Genomic DNA, 18,167 nt, shown 5'->3' with positions numbered 1-18,167 from the left:
GGCTTACAATAAGAAGAATCATAAGCCTGGTTTTAATTTACTTGTGTACATTTTCAAAATTACTGTGCCTGGAGTCTTACAAGACTGATGTTTTTAATAAGTAGAATGTCATGTTATCAGGATTTGTGGGGCCTGGCTATCATTTTTCAGATGTGTGTGTGTATGTGTGTGTGCATTGGGTATGTAAGCATGTATTGGTGTGGTGTGGTGTGTGTGTGTGTGTGTGTTGGTTTGTGTATATGTGTGTGTTTTCTCTTTTGTTGTTCCTCTTTGTCTCTGAGAACTGTTCAGGCACTCTCCCTGCGCTGTCACAGCTAGGTTTCTCCTGATGAAAGGGCCCGGTAATTCTCTTCTATAGTTTTCTTCCTTATGTCAGGACTCCAAGGCCCTGTCTGAAAACTAGTATGTTATTTTTCTTAGGGATTGTTTATTTCGTTTAAGAGCTTTGTTTTAAAAGTTCTCCCTGTTTTTCTTACTGTGACTGATGTTTTTTACACAGAGCATTATGTAGCAAACCTCAAGTGGTCAAAGGTACCCTGCAGTTTCCACGGAGGTTATGGGTAAGAATGTAACACGTTAAGAATGTAACATGTTAAGAATGTAACACGTTAAGAATGTAACACTTTAAGAATGTGCCCAGGGTTGTCAGGATTTTTCACAACTGAAGCACTCGTGGCCAGTTCTCAGAGTTATAAGCATGACTCCCAGTTCATTAGCACAGTTCTTCAGTGTCTGATCCTTCTTAAAGTTGTTTTATTTGGACTTTTGACGATGCGGTAGAGCTTGCTAAGACTTACCTTCATCTACTAGGAGAACGATGACTGTGGGAAATAAAATGCTGTGATTTTGTAAATGTAGGTTATCTGATTTAAATAGGAGCTTTGCTCATTTTTATTGACAGACCTTCGGGGAAGATGCTTTGGTTTTGTTATGATGAAGGAGAGCCCAGAGCTTTGCGTGTGGCATGGCAGGCACACGCTCTGTCACTGAGCTATACTTCCCTCTATCCCCAGACTATAACTGGTAGTTTTAAAGGAAAGGGATGGTTATTCTTTTCCATGAAAGAAAGTTTAAGAGACTGACGTTCTGTGAAGAATGAAGGAAGCTCCACACCTTTATTGCTTTCCACACTGTGTGAAGGAGAAAGGCAGGAAACCCACTGGGTGTCACTATCTGAAGGCCGAGAAGTCCACCTGGTGTCTTGCAGCAGCCAGTGCAGGGCCACATTCACTTTTTCCTGACACCAGTCTCTGGCTGTGTTTGTCCCACCCCCTTCCCCCTATGCCTCTTTTTCTTTTCTTTTTCTCAAACTCTCCTGATTCAGTTGTGCATATCTGTATGGTATATGCATGTGTGTGTGCATGTATGTATGTGTGTGTGAGCACACGTATGCAAATGTTTATATGTGTGAATGGGTGTGAGTATTTTCGAGGGTGTGAGTTTGTGTGTGTGCTTGTATGTGGCGTATGCACCTGGTTATGTGTGTGAGTGTGTGGGTGTGTTCACGAGTGTGTGTAATGCGTATATATGCATAAATGTGTACTGATCATCTGATATTGATCACCTGCACACTGGATCTGACTTTTAGTGAGCACTGTTTGCTCTTTTGGTGAACTTGCCACTGGATTTTGAGGCTTTGTCCCAGGCATTGCTCTTTGTCTGTCTTCTTATTTCGTTTACTACTTAGGTAGGCCACCTAACTCTCTCTGTCTCTGTCTCTGTCTTTGTCTCTGTCTCTCTCTCTCTCTCTCTCTAAGGTTAAGTATTTCTAGCTAAATTTGAATTTTCTCCTACTTTCCCAAGTTAAATGTTGGAAGGCAAAGACTCTTGATTCAATTTTGGGAGAACTGGGTTTTGTTTTTTTTGGGGGGGGGTTGTTTTGTTTTGTTTTGTTTTGTTTTTAACCTAGCTCTGCCACTGATTAGCTGGGCAGGAAGACATTTTTTCCTAGTAGCGTATCTACGACATGAAGAACTTAGACACCATTGTCCTTAAGGCAAGCATGCTCACTTCCAAGCTTGACTATCAAGTTTTGTCCCTGGGACCCACCACGATGGAAGGAAAGTGCCAATTCCCACAAGTTGTCCTATGACTTCCAAACATGCATGTGTCCACAGAGAGAGAAAGAGACTGAGACAGACAGACAGTCAGACAGACTCACACACACACACACACACACACACACACACACACACAGAGAGAGAGAGAGAGAGAGAGAGAGAGAGAGAGAGAGAGAGAGAGAGAGAAGAAAATGAAGATGTAAAGTTATCTGTGCTTTGTTGTTTTTCTGTTGTGGGTCTTTTTGTACTGACTCAGCTATCTTTCAATATTCTTTTCTTTGCAAGAAAGTGGAGTAAGTGTTGGTGAATGTCAAATATTGTACTTTGCCTAGTGCTCCACTCTTGGTCAGGCACCTGCCTGTTGCCTCCTGTTTGGACCCTCATCACTCTGAAATGGATGCTGGCAGGCACTTTGACAACACCCATGTTATATGCAGGAAAGTGAAGGGGCTGAAGTTAATGGATCGTTCAAGTATAACCAGAACATAGAAAAGAGTTAGAAATAACACCCATATTTGGGGATTGGATAGGAGGGTCAATGTTTAAGAAAACTTGCCATTCTTTCAGGGGACCTGGATTGAGTTCCTACACTCTTACGGTGCTCACAACTTATTGTAACTCCAGCTCCAAGGGAAATGCTGTTCTCTTCTGGCCTCTGAGGGCCTCAGACACCACACAAATAACACATGGTGCACACACACATGGCGCAGGCAAAACATTCATGCTCATGAAACAAATCTTTAGAATTAGTATTTTTGTACACCTTAAGTTCCATGATTTAATTTTATAAACACAAATTTTTCTTATTTTTTATCTCTCTTAGACTTAATTTCTAATTCTCAATCAATGTGACAGTACTAAAAACTTTCTAATAAAATATTATGTTACCTGCCTCACCTGTCTGCTGGAGAAGACAGGTCTCACACATTTTATTCAATGTAGTATGATATTGTTACAACTAGATTTATCAGTTTTGGTCAGGTAAATGGGTTTACTGCTACCACCTAGCTACTTCCCATTTAAAAGAAGAGTTGTAATCCGGGAGAGAACTGGTCTGTGTTTGTTATGGCACTGCAGGCTCTCATCGTAGCTTGAGGCACTTTGGCAGATTGACTTTTTTTCTCGTTTATTGTTCATTTACTCAGCCCCCTCTGGCCCCTCATTTTTGTTTGATTGTTTGTTAAGACAGAGTCTTGTGTAACCCAGGCTGTTCTTGAACAAATATATGACTTGAGGATGACCTTGAACCCCCGATTCTCCTGCTTCCCCTCCCAAGGGCTCTGATATGTATGTTCCCGCTTAGTTGCATGTTTCTACATTTGTTACATTTTCCCCAACAACTCCAAGACCTGTTACATAACATGGAGTTAATATTATTTCCCAACATGTGACAAATTTCAATTAACACTCATATCCATTATCTTCTTCGAGACTCCCTTTCTAGTCTCTAACACCAGGCTGAACTGTTTACATGTTAGCCTGGGCATAATTGTCTGCCACGATGGGTATTTATTTGTAAGTTTCTTATGATCAGTCTTATCTTCCTTTGTTGTGTTTCCTATAGAAACACGGGGAAAGACATTTTTATGGCTGCTTGAAAACGAAAATGTTTTCATTCTCTAGTGATAGTTTGGTTGGGTATAGAATTTTTAATGGAAACGTTTTTTTACTTGCATCTTGCTAGTTTTTGTTGATGACTTTAATTGTATTCCTATTTTTTTCCAGTTGACTGCCTTTGCCTTCCTCCCCCAATTTATGAGACTCGGTACTATTTTAGGCCAGGTCTTACATCAAGAGGCTTAGGTACTTTGAGGAACTAATATAGAATGTTTTTTTCTGCTCTTATGAATGCAGTGGGTGAATGCTCTAACACAGCAACACTGCACTCACGTGAGTGTACTAACACAGCAACACTGCACTCATGTGACTATGCTGATGCAGCAACTTTGCATGTATGTGAATGTTCTAACACAGGAACACTGCACTCACGTGAATGCTCTGCCTCCGTCCCATGCATGATCATCATTGCCTCCTTCAGTCCTCTTCCTGATAAAGTGGGAGCATACATCTGTAATTCTGGCCTTCAAGAGACTGAAGCAGGAGGATTGCTGCAAGTTGGAAGCTAGACCATACTACATAGTGAGAACAGGCCGGCTAGGGCTATAAAGCCGGAGCCCTCTTTTTTTTGGGGGGGGGCATTTGAATTTTTGGAGACAGGGTATCTCTGTATAGCCCTGGCTGTCCTGGAACTCACTCTGTAGACCAGGCTGGCCTCAAACTCAGAAATCTGCCTGCCTCTGCCTCCCAGAGTGCTGGGATTACAGGCGTGTGCCACCTCCGCTCGGCTGGGGAGCCCTATTAAAACAACAACAACAACAACAACAACAACAACAACAACCTGGAAACTAGTGTGGAGAGAGCTCAGTGATAAAAGCCTTGGTGCTCTAGCAAAGGACACAAGTTCAGTTCACAGCACCCACACAATGCCTCACAACTCCAGTTCCAGGGGATCTGACACCCTTTTTCTGGCTTTTGTGAACACCAGGCACATACATGGTGCACACACATGCTGGCAAAACACACATACATATAAAATAGAAATAAATAAACCTGTGGGGGGCTAGAAAAGGGGAAATCATTTGAAATGTAAATAAATTATATCAAATAAAAAAAGAAATAAATAAGCCTTTAAAAAAAGACACTGAAAAATTAAACAAAACAATCAAAACAACACCCACACCAAAAAATGGAGAAAAAAAAAAAAGCCAACCCTCCTTCTAATTTGTAGATTTCCCAGGCTTTATTTCCAAGCACACTATTGCATTTAACCCTCTAGTTGCTCATTTTTATTTATGTTTGCTTTTGTGCTATCTACCCTACTCCCCAACCCTGTGCCCCCCATTCCAGTTCTTTGTTGCAAAGTCTTTCCATTTCTACTTAACTTCATTTTCCATAATATCCTTCTCCCTCTCCTTGACCCCTGGCTTCTATTTTATGTCTTGTGAAATCTTACTGTCCCTGTTTCACAAAGAATTACAAACAGTGCATCAGGGGAGGGCTTGTTGCCTGGAAGACTTCCTTGTAGGATAAGGCAGAGAGAGGTTCGTTATCTGGTCAGGTGATTCCAGATGACAGTATCTTTTTGGCTCTGGAATCATCTTTCAGTAGTCTGGTGGTGTTCTGGGAACTAGTAAGAAAATGTGCTGTTCAGATGTAAACTTCCCCTATAATTTAACATTTTCAACTGTGTATCTAACTTATGCCTAGTATTTTGCTGGCATTCCAGGTCTGGAGTCTTTGTCTTTATTCCTCAAGAGACTGAACTTTCTTTCTCTTCTTTTCCCAACACAATAAGTTCATTGTTTTTCACTGATAGTACCAATGCAAAGTTAAAGTTATAGATTAAAATGAAAATTTAAAATTCAAATAACAGCAGCAGCAACAACAACAACAAAAGATTACAACCATGTTCCCACAGAACCAACTCTCAGATTACGGCCCTGCTTCCACAGACCCAACTCCCTAGCCTGGTTTCTGGAGACTATTAAGGATTAAAGTCTCAGATCCAGGTGCTCTCACACTATTGATGACTCTTGTGACTCTGAGGAGTACTTGCTTGTCCTGGCTCAGAGCTGTCAACATGTTTCAAAGAATTTCATTTCATTATTTCCTTTCCTTTCCTTTCCTTTCCTTTCCTTTCCTTTCCTTTCCTTTCCTTTCCTTTCCTTTCCTTTCCTTTCCTTTCCTTTCCTTTCCTTTCCTTTCCTTTCCTTTCCTCTCTCTCTCTCTCTCTCTCTCTCTCTCTCTCTCTCTCTCTCTCTCTCTCTCTCTCTCCCTTCCCTCCTTCTTTTTTTGTTGGATATATTCTTTATTTACATTTCAAATGTTATCTCCTTTCTCAGTTTCCCCCCTCCTGGGTAGGCCCTATCCCATCCTCCCTCACCCTACTTCTATGAGTGTGTTCCTCCACCCACCCCACTCACACCTCCCCACCCTTGATTCCCCTAAAATGGGGCATCTATCTACCCTTCATAGGACCAAGGTCCTCTCCTCCCCTTTATGCCTGACAAGGCAATCCTCTGCTACATATGCAGCTACAGCCATGTGGCATGTACCCCTTGGTTGTGTTTTTCCCTACTTAGGGCGGGGGGCAGGGGTGGGGGTGGGAGTCGGGCTAAGATTGTGGGAACAGGGCCTATGATGGGGGTGAGACTCGATGGAGTCACATGATGAATTCTGAGAAATTCACTCCAGAGAGCAGCCTTAAGGTGCAGATCTGAGTTTATTGCACAGCCTATAAGCTTACATACGGTGTTTGAGCCAATTCTAAGCCCCTAAATCCTTGGCTAATTGTATCTTGCCACAGGGTGTTCCAAAGAAAGCCCTGCCTGATGAGGTAACTTAGAAGGAGCTGGGGGAGTATCCTCACCTGTGAGGGCCTCTGTGAAGACTAGAAGATACCACCGGCCACCTCCCTGGCTTTGATTCCGTTTTGCTATGTTAAAGGTGTGCCTGGAGTCCTCTGACATCTAATGCCAAGTTCTGTAGATCAGGACTTTTGAGAAGTTGCAGGAGGCCGTGGCACCTCCATCCCATGTTTTCCTTCCCAAGGCTGACCTCCACATCAGCAAAGAGTCAGTTCTTTGCCCTCACCAATTCCCCCATTTTCATCTGTCTTCTGTGGTAACTGCTTCCTCATATGGAACTGTCCTGGGACCCTTAGACTCATTTCTAGGTGTTCATCTTTGCAGACATGTACATTGCTTCCCTCACTGACATTTTTTTTTTCTTTTTTCTTTTTGGTTTTTTGGAGACAGGGTTTCTCTGTATAGCTCTGGCTGTCCTGGAACTCACTCTGTAGACCAGGCTGGCCTCGAATTCAGAAATCCGCCTGCCTCTGCCTCCCAGAGTGCTGGGATTGGATTACAGGTGTGCACTGCCACCGCCTGGCCCATTGATATTTCTAAACGCATGGCCACCTCTGATTGTTAATGGAATCTTTCCTCTTTTTTTTTTTTTTTTGTCGCTGTGAGCTGACACCTCTAAACTCCAAAACGGAGGAAATGTGTTTCCAGTTATAGGAGCGAAACATTTTTCTGCTCATGTAGATGAGGTTTGCAGAGGGGGTAGATACTGGTGCTGTATTTATGTGAGTCAGGGTTTTACTATGTAGGACAGGCTGGTCTTGAACTATAGATGTCCCATTTCTGCCTTCCCAGTGTTGGGCTTACAGACCTGCACTAGTATTCCCGGGTAGATGGATATACTTGATACTTGATTGAAGTTGCTTAAGAGGAGTCAGTCTGTGCCTTTTTGTTGTTGTTGTTTTGGTTTTTTTGTTTTGTTTTGTTTTGTTTTTGAGACAGACAGGGTTTCTCTGTGTAGCCCTGGCTGTCCTGGAACTCACTCTGTCGACCAGACTGGCCTCAAACTCAGAAATCTACCTGCCTCTGCCTCCCAAGTGCCAGGATTACAGGCGTGTGCCGCCACTGCCTGGCAATTTGTGCCCTTTTTTTTTTTTTAAAATAATTAAATTCACAAAAGACAAATTTCTACAACTAAGTCTTGGCAATTTACTATTTGGGGAAGAGGGTAAGGTAATACATGTGAATGTTTAGAAAGAAAAGTTTAAGAATGCTCATTTTATTTTCAATTAAAAATTATATTAGCCCAGCATAGTGAATTTAAAAGTCTTTGGATTTATTTCTCTGGATTTACTTATAACAATATGTTTGAAATGTGTTAAGTAGAAAGATTGGCAGAAGGAGGAGTGGTGTGTGTGTTTGCAAGTCTGTCAGCAAGAGAGAGAGAGATGGAAGGAAAGAATGGGTCCAAGAGGAAGCAGAATGTTAGCTTTTGGTTGGGAGGGTGTGATGTTTCAGATTATAGCCTTACCCGCATCTTTCATATCACTGATATTTGTTAGTGAATATTTAAATCTGACATTTTCTGTAATCGCCAATCTCAGATTATGTTCCTAAGGATGCCCTCCCTCTAGCTTGGTCCTGCAATGGCGTTTCCAGCTCTCGGGACTGAGCTGTCTCCTGCTTTCTTTATTTCTGGCTGCTTTCAGAGGTCTCACGTGAGTCAGCGGTGAACAGCTCAACCTTCAGTCAAGTAGTTCTGCCTTCTTTAGTCTGAATAGGAGCTTTTGCTCTTAGAGTAACAAAATTCAGATTTATCTGCCCCTGTTCTTTAAAAAGTATCATTTAAATGTCCTTTGAAAATGTTGGCAATGAGAACTCTTGGGGTTTTTTCTATCATATTACAATTTTTTAAGCAGTATAGATAGAAGTGAAGTATAATGTCCCAAATATCCCAGGGTCTTGGTATTAGTTAATTGTTGAGAGAGCAAATGCACTTATGTTTCCTCTTGGAGAAATTGTAATCACTAACTCTAAACAATTTAATTTTACTTCAGTGAAACTGATTTTTGCCCTCTCCCCTCTTCAGGGGTTATTTTTTACCCTCCTGCCCGAGTGACGGCTGCTGTCACCAGTCCTATGAATTACTTTGGTGTTGTTTAGCCTGCTAGGATGTGACAACCTGGGAGCGTAAACATTTTTTTTTTTTTGATCATAGAAGACACTGAAACATCAGTCAAGATGCTACACGGGCCCTGTCTCTGTCATTTAAGTTTTCTGTTTCTGTCTGCAGATTATATGACACTCACGTGTATCGGGAGCTTACAAATTTGTGAGCCCAACGCAGGATAGGCCTCTTCGGAGGTAGACATTACCTCTATTCATTTTTGCTTTCAGTACCTTGACCTCATCATAGTTGCTCATAAGACGTCAACGCAAACAGTTTGAAGGAGAAATGGGATATAGGGGAAGCAGAAATTCTGCGAATACTTTTATATGAATTTAATGTAGTCAAGTCTATTTGAAGGGTAATATTGAGAGGAGGCCTTTGGGGCTGCATGTTCAGGGTACCGTGAATGATTACCGTGGTCAGATTGCAAAAGATATGTGTTTTTATTTGGGCAAATCCTTTGCTCAAATACAGGCCACAGTCGGTGTGTGGCTGAGCTGTGATCTCTCTTGTTAAGAGAGACAGACTCCAGTGTCCCGTTTGAATTATCTTTATTTAATAGAGGCATCACGGATTGGCCACTTTCCACAAGTCTGAAAGTGACACTACGCTAGGCATGAGAAAGATGTGACTGGCTTTAAACTGCGGCGTAGGAGGAGAAGACTGAAGAGCCGACGACATAGTCCACCGTCGGGACGCCAAAGAGTTCGGATTTTTCTTTACTTTCTGCCACTGGAATTAAAAGGCCTGGCCTGTAACAAGATTCTCTTAACTTTGTCTTCTTCTTCTTTTTGAAGAACATCGGAATGTGGAAGAGGTGTGAAAGTAAGGACTGAGCCAAAGTTCAGGCTTGATAGAGGCATGGCTTGCACTATTGTGCCCCGGAAATGGATTTTTTTTTTTTTGTTCTAGGGAGAATCAGTTGCCCTTCTTCTTTAGCGAAGGAGCCTCCCCCCACCCCCATCCCACCCCTGACCTTTGTTTTCCTCTTAAGTCACTGCTGAGGTATTTGCAAACCAAGCCAGCACTTTTGTTTTATTCACCAAAGGAGAACAAAGCAGCTGCAAATAGAAGTGGGTTGATAAACACTGGAAACGCACCCGAGTTAGAGGACCTGATCCGTTTCTGACACCAACGAGCATCTCAGCCTTTCTCATGCTCTTCCCTCATCTGCGAAATGGGGTTAATAGAGGATTTCCTCTATGAAGTGGGATGATGGAGATTAAAAGAGATGACGTGGGTACGTTATTCCCAAAATAAACTCGACGTGGTGAATCTTAACAATAATATTATGACTGTGGTTACAACCAAAACCTCTCTGTTCCAGCTGTCAGAATGTCTGGTGAGATTCACATTATGGTACCGCCTGCTCCTTGGAGCTCCAGCAACACTCGAGGGTGCTTGCCTGCAATTTGTGCGCCGCTTCCTCTCAAGGGTTCAGCTAAATGGCCCGTATAGTGAAAGCACAAAAGTAGAAGACACACCTCAGCTTATGCAATTAAATCTTGGAAAGTCATTTCAAGGAAGAAATAGATGCGGCTGAAAACGGGAAAGAGCCCTTTCTGGAAATCACTTCTGCTTTTCTGAAGAAGAAGGGAAAAAAAAAAAAAAGCCCCGATGTCGCAATATTTTTCAAGACAGAATAGTGTCTTAGACGAAGGAGGAAACATAGACAAGAGAAAAGATGATTTGGTGGGGTTCCGAGGAAGCGTCGGGGTAGGGGTGGCGTTCGGGACAGTTCTTTGTTGGGCGTGGGGAGCCCAGATTCCACGATAAAGAGCTGCCCGCGGCTGAAGTCGCCCCATGGGAGCAGCTTCGCGCCCCTTGAAGCCCCTCACCCCACTTCACCCTGTCTCTGTACCCTACACGTGGCTAGACCGCGGTGCCTTTAAGACTTTGCTGGCTGCACATGCTCAGCTCTTTGTGTGTAGTTGGGAGTTTTTAAGAAAAAAAAAAAAAAGAAGAAGAAGAAACGTGCAGGGGACCGGGGGAGCGCTGGGGCGGGCGCCTCACTTTCACAGCCGCGGCCGGAGGAGTGCAAAGTTGCTTCCCCGCCGAGGCCCCGAGGCCGGGGTGGGTTTCTCCTCCGTGGGCTCCGCAACGCGGGCCACACCTGGGGACACACTCCCAGCGGTGCCCGCCGGTCGGGTGGGCGCGCGCGGGGGAGTCCCGGGTCCCCGTCAGGGGCCGGGCGAGGCCACCGCGTCCGGACCGAGGGGGGAATGGCCACGAGCGCGTGGGCGCGAGAGGCTGCGGGGACATCCCTCCGCGGCGTGAACTGCGGCTGCTCCACGGCGATTGTGTCTAGCGGGCGGAGGGAAGTCTACTGCTGCGGGGCCTCGGGCTGGCCGGAGGGTGGCGGGGTATCGACGGCCGTCCTCCCCTTCTCGCGTGCTCCTGTTGGACGCGCCCATCTCGGGGGCTCCCGCGCGGCCCCGCCCTCCCGGGCGAGCCTCGGCATTCGGCGCGGGCCGCGGGCGAGGCGGGGCCGTGCGGGTCCCCTCCCCCTCCCCGCCCGGTCCCCTCCTCCTCGGGTCCCCTCCGGAGCGCGGGGCGCCGCTGGCTCTTCGCTCCGCTCCCGGAGCTACCGTGGCTGCAAGGTTCGGCTCACGGGGACAAGGTCAGGGGAGCGGGCGGCGATGCCCGAGCGTGACTGGAGGCAGCCGACCGGAGGCCGCCGCGCCTGGGATCCGCCGCTCGGGACCGGACAGCGGGACGGGGATCGGCGCCGTTGAGGAGCCGAGAAACGGCAGCGGCGGCGGCGAGGTCCTCTGCGGCTGGGATCCCCGCTCAGCGGCATCCCCGTGTGCGTCCGCGAGCGCAGCCCCGCCGGGCCGGGACGCCGGTGAAGATGGAGCCAGGGGTCCGGGCCCGCTCGGGTGCCCCGCAGCTGGCCTCCCCGGTGTTGTGGAGGGCTCGGCCGGCGGGCGGCGGGGGCGCCTCCTCCTGGCTGCTGCTGGACGGGAATAGCTGGCTGCTGTGCTATGGCTTCCTCTACCTGGCGCTCTATGCTCAGGTGTCCCAGTCCAAGCCCTGCGAAAGGACTGGCTCCTGCTTCTCGGGTCGCTGTGTCAACTCAACCTGCCTGTGCGACCCAGGCTGGGTGGGGGACCAGTGCCAGCACTGCCAGGGCAGGTTCAAGTAAGTGCCACCATGGGACCCCAAGCCTCAGCCCTGTCCCGCCTGCGTAGCTCCCTGCCTTGCTCTGGCCTCGGGGTCCCCAGGTCTCTGAGTTCAGAGCGCCCGGGAGGGGTCCCCGCGCTGCTCCCCTCCAGCCTCCTGCTGCCCCGGGGAGCTCCAGCCGGCGCCCAGCCCGAGCTGACTCGGTGCTTTCCGCACGTCCTCAGCGGCTTGTCATCCTCTGCGCAGAAAGAATGTTCTCACTCCAGTTCGTGCCAAACTCCACCAATTAGGACAGTATCTGTTTCCATCAGAAACGGAGGAAATAACTCATGAAAAATCCATGAATACTGTGAGAAGTCAGAGGCGTCAGGGTTTAAAGTTGTGGCCCAGCTCCTTCCCTGTGCGTTCTCTCTAGTCATAGAGCATGCCACAGTTTAGACTCGTGTGGTAAATAGGGTTTACAATGGGCAACTACGGTCGGTCTGTACCTTGTTAGAAGTTTCTAGGTCAGTCCTCTCATCTATTCCCCATAAGTCTATAACTTACTGGAATTTTACACCTCCTATTCAGAATCTACAGAGAGAAATCCAGGCAGCAATTTAAGTTAACTCGATCAAGGTTACGCAGAAAATGCTGAGTCGTGATTCCAAACCAGCCAGCTTCACTCCAAAATATACATTTAGAGGTGTTGAGTTTGTCAGGACAGTCATGGCTTTGTGTGACTTTTGACAGGTGTATGGGGACAGCAGTTTGGTTTTTCTGAAAGGAATGTGCCAAGGAGCTTGCATCTCTGGGGAAGAGACACTTCTCCCTATTGGCTGATGCTTATTAGATTTCTACCCCTATAAAAAGAAGTGAGGTTGCCGTTGGGAAGACGGAGAAGTGGGTTTCTCTGACAAACTGCAGGAAAGCAGTCATTAAGAAAGCTTGTCCTAGATATTTAACAGGAAGCTTAGGGCTGATTGTGCTTGTGAAATAATACTATGTAGATAGCTAGTATTTGTTGTGGAGATGAAAGCAGAATCTAGGTAAAGTATCTCTGGCTTTGAGCCAAAGGTAAGAATATGGCTGACATTATTAATATATTTCAGGGTAGTTTCCTTGGAGTTTTAATCGCAGCATATTTGTTCTTTACTTTCTTTCCCACATGTTTAGTGTGGCTGGCTAGAGCAATTACCCCCCACCCCCCATTCGATGTAAAAAAGTTTGTTTTAAAAGACACTTTGAAAATTTAGGTAGATTTTATTCTTTAGTTTTTGGTTATGGAGGGAAATGTTATGTGAAATTTCATAAAATTGGTTTGGAACAGTGAGTGTTTCTAAAATCCAAAGTTTTAGAAATTAATACAGAAGTTTTACAGATGCCTTTAAAGTAAATTAAGTGAGGTACCAATTAAGAGTTTAAAAATGTTTTACAGTGAGCAAGAGAGATCTGATTAAATTATGCCTCATGAGTAGCATTATTTTCTCTGGCTGTGGTAGTGTCGGCCAGCCCTTTTACCTATTAAGAGAATATCTTGTATATATACATATACACATACATATATACTTACATATACATGTACTGGGAGCTACACTCACTTTTCACAGTTTTCTACAGAGTAGGATTGTTAGAATCCTTTGTAACGTTTTTGGTGGTGAGTTAGCTCCATTTATCTGAAGAGGCTGTGCAGTGCCACAGGCTGAGACCTTCGATCCAGTCCTATGTTTGTTACAGTCTGGAAGCTTGTTAACAGATAGATCAGCACTCTGTGACTTCTCTTAGATGCTGTCCCAGTTAGTAAGAGAAATCACCCAGACCAAGTTAAAGGTAGACCAAATAACACTGAAAGATGTTCATGAACTAGATTCATTGTTAACAGAAGGAGAGTAGATACACTTGAATATTGAATATTCATCCTTGGGAAGCTGTTATTATGATTCAAGTACTGCTTAATTTTTCTATGAAATACAAGTTTTTAGGGTAAATATAAATTGTCGGTGGTTTCTCAGGCATACTTTAAGGTCAAAGAAATGTATTTGATGTTAAAGACTGCAGACATTTAGAAGTACAGAACCAACAGTTTATTTGAAGACATGCTTTCATGGGAAAGGAACCTAACTTGACAATTATAGCTCAAGTCTTTACTAGGCTGAACAATAGCAGCCTTACACATAGTCGTGAAAAGTGGTTGATTAATCTTAGTAAGCAGGTGTCAAAATTAATTGGTATGTTACTTTAGTCTTTCTCTATTATAGATGTTGCAGGGAGGGAGTGAAGCATTCTTCAAATGCCTTTTTGCATCTGAAGATTGACATTGGGGTAGAAATGTAGGAGCAAACGGTATCAGAAGTGATACTCTGGATCTTGTAGTATCCAGGCATTCATTGTAGCCTTTTATTTCCATTTGAAAAGAATAAACCCTTCAAAATTGTAAGACATTTTTGACAAAAGCAAAACAAAATGACCACCGGTTTTCACTAATGCCAGACTAAAGGTTTTAGGAGTGAGACTCAGAAAGCACCTCACCAGCTTGAAATAGAATCAAGACCTTAACTGAAATTATATTTCAGTAGCATTGCATAATGTTAGGCTGAAAAACATTCTAATGCAATCTACGAATGATAGTATAGATGACAAATGATATTTTTGTTAGAAGCTGGTTAAATTATTTTTGTAGAGCAGTTGAAAGATTTACTTATAAGAATTGGTATTTTGTATTGACACTTAGACTTTGTTTTGCTATTGTAGCTTGATACTCATCACTAATCTCTTTAAGTCTGAGGTTGAAAATTATGTTATTGTATGTGAATTATTTGTAAATATAGAATTATAAGCATTCATGTATGAGGTACTTTAAAAATCATTAATTTTATTCTATACATAATTTTTAGACCTTCAGGTTAGTCAAATTCGGATTCTGAATATCACATATTTATGATGGAAATATTTTGAATAACTGCTATAATGCATATACTGTGAAGTAGTGGAATGTTTTCTATCAACAAAAGAGGCAGGATTAGAATTTTTAATTATTTTTTCTAAGCTACTTTTTTCTTTTGAGACAAGGTCTCTCCACACCACTGGTTGTGCAACTCACTCTGTAGACCAGGCTGGCTTTGAATACATGGAGATCCTCCTGCCTCAGCCACCATGCCAGGTGTAAGCTACTCTCTTAAGTGAGATGTTTATATCGACTCTTTATTGTTAATGACAGGAAACCTTTGAGTAATGTGAAAAATCGAATGTTCTGTCTACATGTCTTCATCTTCTAAGTAAAGTTATAATAGATAATTTATATTATCATTTGTATTATTAAAATGTGTGATCCCCTAGTAGGGATTTAAAATAATTTAAATGGACTGCTGAGTCTAAACTGTGAAGTAGGCATCTTCCTTTTGTTTCCGTTATTTGGCTTCTTATGCAAATCAGATCACTCCTGTCCTGGCTTTCTCGGCATCTCAAATTCATCTGGCCTAGGGTACTGGACACAGTCCTTACTTCTTTCCTTTGTAGCCATCTTTGCTCAGGTAATTAATGATGAGCCATCTCCTCTTAGTCCGGCTACCAGTTTCTTTCATTTTTTTTCTTTTTCTTTTTTTTTTTTTTTTAAAGATTTATTTATTATATGTAAGTACACTGTAGCTGTCTGTCTTCAGACACACCAGAAGAGGGCATCAGATCTCTTTACGGATGGTTGTGAGCCACCATGTGGGTGCTGGGATTTGAACTCATGACCTTTGGAAGAGCAGTCGGTGCTCTTACCCACTAAGCCATCTCTCCAGCCCCGGCCCTACCAGTTTCTAAGGGAGGCTTTTCTGACTTCCCAGTCAGTCCTACACCTTCTTACATACTGCCATAGCACAGCTATTCTGACTTCAGCTTTTAAATAAAGTACTAGTTATTTTTTCTTTAAATTGACACATAAGAAACTACAATTTAATCTTATAATTTTTTTCCTGTGGTCCAACACATGCTCTGAAAGTGCTATGCTGAATTGCAGTTTAAAATTTATTTTTGAAATATGTGGTGTGTGTGCACATGTATGTATGTATGTGCACACATATGCGTATGTATGTGTGGATATTTGCATGCATGTGCATGTATGTTTGCTTTGTGTGTAGTGTATGTGTATATGTGTATATATTTATGTGTATGTATGTGTGTATGTGGTATGTGTGTGTAGTGTGTGTGTAGTGTGTGTGTGCACACATGTGTGAGACAAGTGTAGAAGAGGGCCCTGGAGTCCTGGGAACCAGAGTTACAGGCAGTTGTGAGCTAGCTAACATTCAAGATACTGGGAACTGAACTCAGTTCCTTTGCACAGGATACTGGGAACTGAACTTAGTTCCTTTGCAAGAGCAGTACGTGTTTGTAACCTTTGATCTGTTTCTGTAGCCCCGAGCTATAATTTGTCATGTACAATTTATTTATTTAATGTTTAGAATTTGGGAAGTTTTGTCTTATGTCTATATCTATGAAATGATCACAGTAATAATGACCATGAAAAGAGAAATCTTACGGAAAAGTTTCTAATGCCTCCCTTTCTCTCCTGTTGCCTTTCCTTGTCTCAGAAACTGCTGATCTTTGTTCTCACAGTACAGATCAGTTGGTGTATTCTAGAGTTATGTTTTGTAAATGGAATCATTTGTTACATTTTTTTGTAAATGGAATCATTTGTTATATTTTTCTTTAAACGGCTTCTTTCACTGTGTCATTTTGAGGCTGCTTCTGTTTCTTTTACTTTTGAACAGTTTCTGATTTGTAGACACACCCATTTTGCTCTTCCTTTTGCCCTCTGATGGGATATCCTAGGTTGTTTCCAGTTTTTTGATTATTCCGTATAAAGTGAGTGAACTCCCTGTAGAAGTCTTTGTGTGGACATAGACTCTCTAGGAGAAAGACCAAATAGTGCAATGTCTGGATCTTATGGTAAATACACGACTAAGGTTTTATTTATTTTATTTTTAAAAAAGATTTATTTATTTTATGTATATAAGTACATTTGTGGCTTTCACACCAGGCACACCAGAAAAGGGCATCAGATTACAGATGGTTGTGAGCCACCATGTGGTTGCTGGGAATTGAACTCAGGACTTCTAGAAGTGCTTTTAACCACTGAGCCATCTCTCCAGCCCGTAATTTAATTTCATATTTTTTAATGTATCTCTATGTGTGAGCATGTATGTGCATGAGTGTATACATGTGTGTGTATGTGAGTGTATGCATGTGAGTGTGTACATGTGAATGTGTGCATGTGAGTGTGTATATGTGAGTGTATAAAGTGAATGTGTACATGTGAGTATGCGTGTGAGTGTATACATGTGAATGTGTGCTTGTGAGTATGCGTGTGAGTGTATACATGTGAATGTGTGAGTGTGCATGTGAGTGTTTACATGTGAATGTGTGCGTGTGAGTGTGTAATGCCCGTGGAAGGAAAGGGCATTATATTTCCCCTGGAGCTGGAGTTGCAGGCGGGTTTAAGCTGCCCGTCATTGCTGGGAATGGAACTCAGATCTTAGTCACTGAGCCAGCTCTCCTGCCCCTGGGGGCACCTTTTTTTCCTCATAATACTTCTTGTCAAATAACAGAGGTTTTCACTTGGGCTGGTTTTGGTGTTCTAGTCATGCTGATCTCATAGAACGGAGCCTCATTATTTGCTGGAAGAGTTTTTGTGGAATTTGCATTCTTTGGCAGAATTTACCACTTGTCTTAAGATTTCTGTTGCTGTGATGAATACCGTAACCTAGAGCAACATGGGAGGGAAGGGCTTGTTACGTCTTACAATTCTAAGTTGCGCTTGGACTTTGAGAGAAGTCAGGACAGGAGCTCAAGGCAGGAAGCAGAGTAGAAGCCCTGGAGAAAGTGCTTTCTGGCCGGGTCTCCCTGGCTTGCTCAGCCACAGCCACAGCACAGGCATCTGCCCAGGTGTGGCAGGCCAGTCACACTGGACCAATATAAGTCAAAAAATGTCCCACAGACTTGCCTACAGGCCAATCTGATGGAGGTATTTTCTCAACTGAGGTTTCTTCTTCACAGATACCTCTCTACCTTGTATCCAGTTGATAAAACCAAACCAAACCTAATGAAAGCCAAACAAACAGCTCCTCCTACCAAACAACAAGCAAGCAAACAAACAATAACAACAGAACAACCAGAACACCAAGTGAAGCCCTCTAGGCCTGAAATTTTATTGATTCTCCAAAGAGAACAGGACAATCTACCCGATCCTGGTGTCAGAAGTGACCTCTTGTACATGTCCCCAAAAGTACCCACCCTGAAGTCCAAACAGACATGCCAGCTGGCATAATGGTGAAAAGCTACACCAAGAACCCTGTGGTCCCATGGGAGTGACTGTCTTCTGTGGGTGAAGCTCAGGGATGATAAACCTTGGGGTTCTGAATGAGAACAGTTGATCACTGGGTACCCAAGCTAGCAAGCGAAGCTCCGAAGCTCCATCCTTCCAGCCAG

At 43.7% G+C, this 18,167-nt stretch overlaps 1 protein-coding gene across 3 annotated transcripts in view; it reads left to right on the top strand.

Annotated features, from left to right (window-relative positions):
- The first annotated feature begins 11,067 nt into the window (after positions 1-11,067).
- The window catches only part of Atrnl1 (attractin like 1), a 531,270-nt gene continuing 524,170 nt past the window's right edge, over positions 11,068-18,167 (top strand). Inside the window, exon 1 of one of the 3 annotated variants that reach the window (XM_052182695.1) lies at positions 11,068-11,735. In XM_052182695.1, coding sequence (XP_052038655.1) covers positions 11,446-11,735 — 290 coding nt within the window. In that variant the 5' untranslated portion in view covers positions 11,068-11,445. The remainder of the gene's footprint in view (positions 11,736-18,167) is intronic. The other 2 variants (XM_052182687.1, XM_052182678.1) reach the window with 2 other exon arrangements.

Source organism: Apodemus sylvaticus, chromosome 1 (assembly GCF_947179515.1).
Source record: "Apodemus sylvaticus chromosome 1, mApoSyl1.1, whole genome shotgun sequence".
Lineage (NCBI taxonomy): Eukaryota > Metazoa > Chordata > Mammalia > Rodentia > Muridae > Apodemus > Apodemus sylvaticus.
This window is presented reverse-complemented; position numbering and strand designations above follow the sequence as displayed.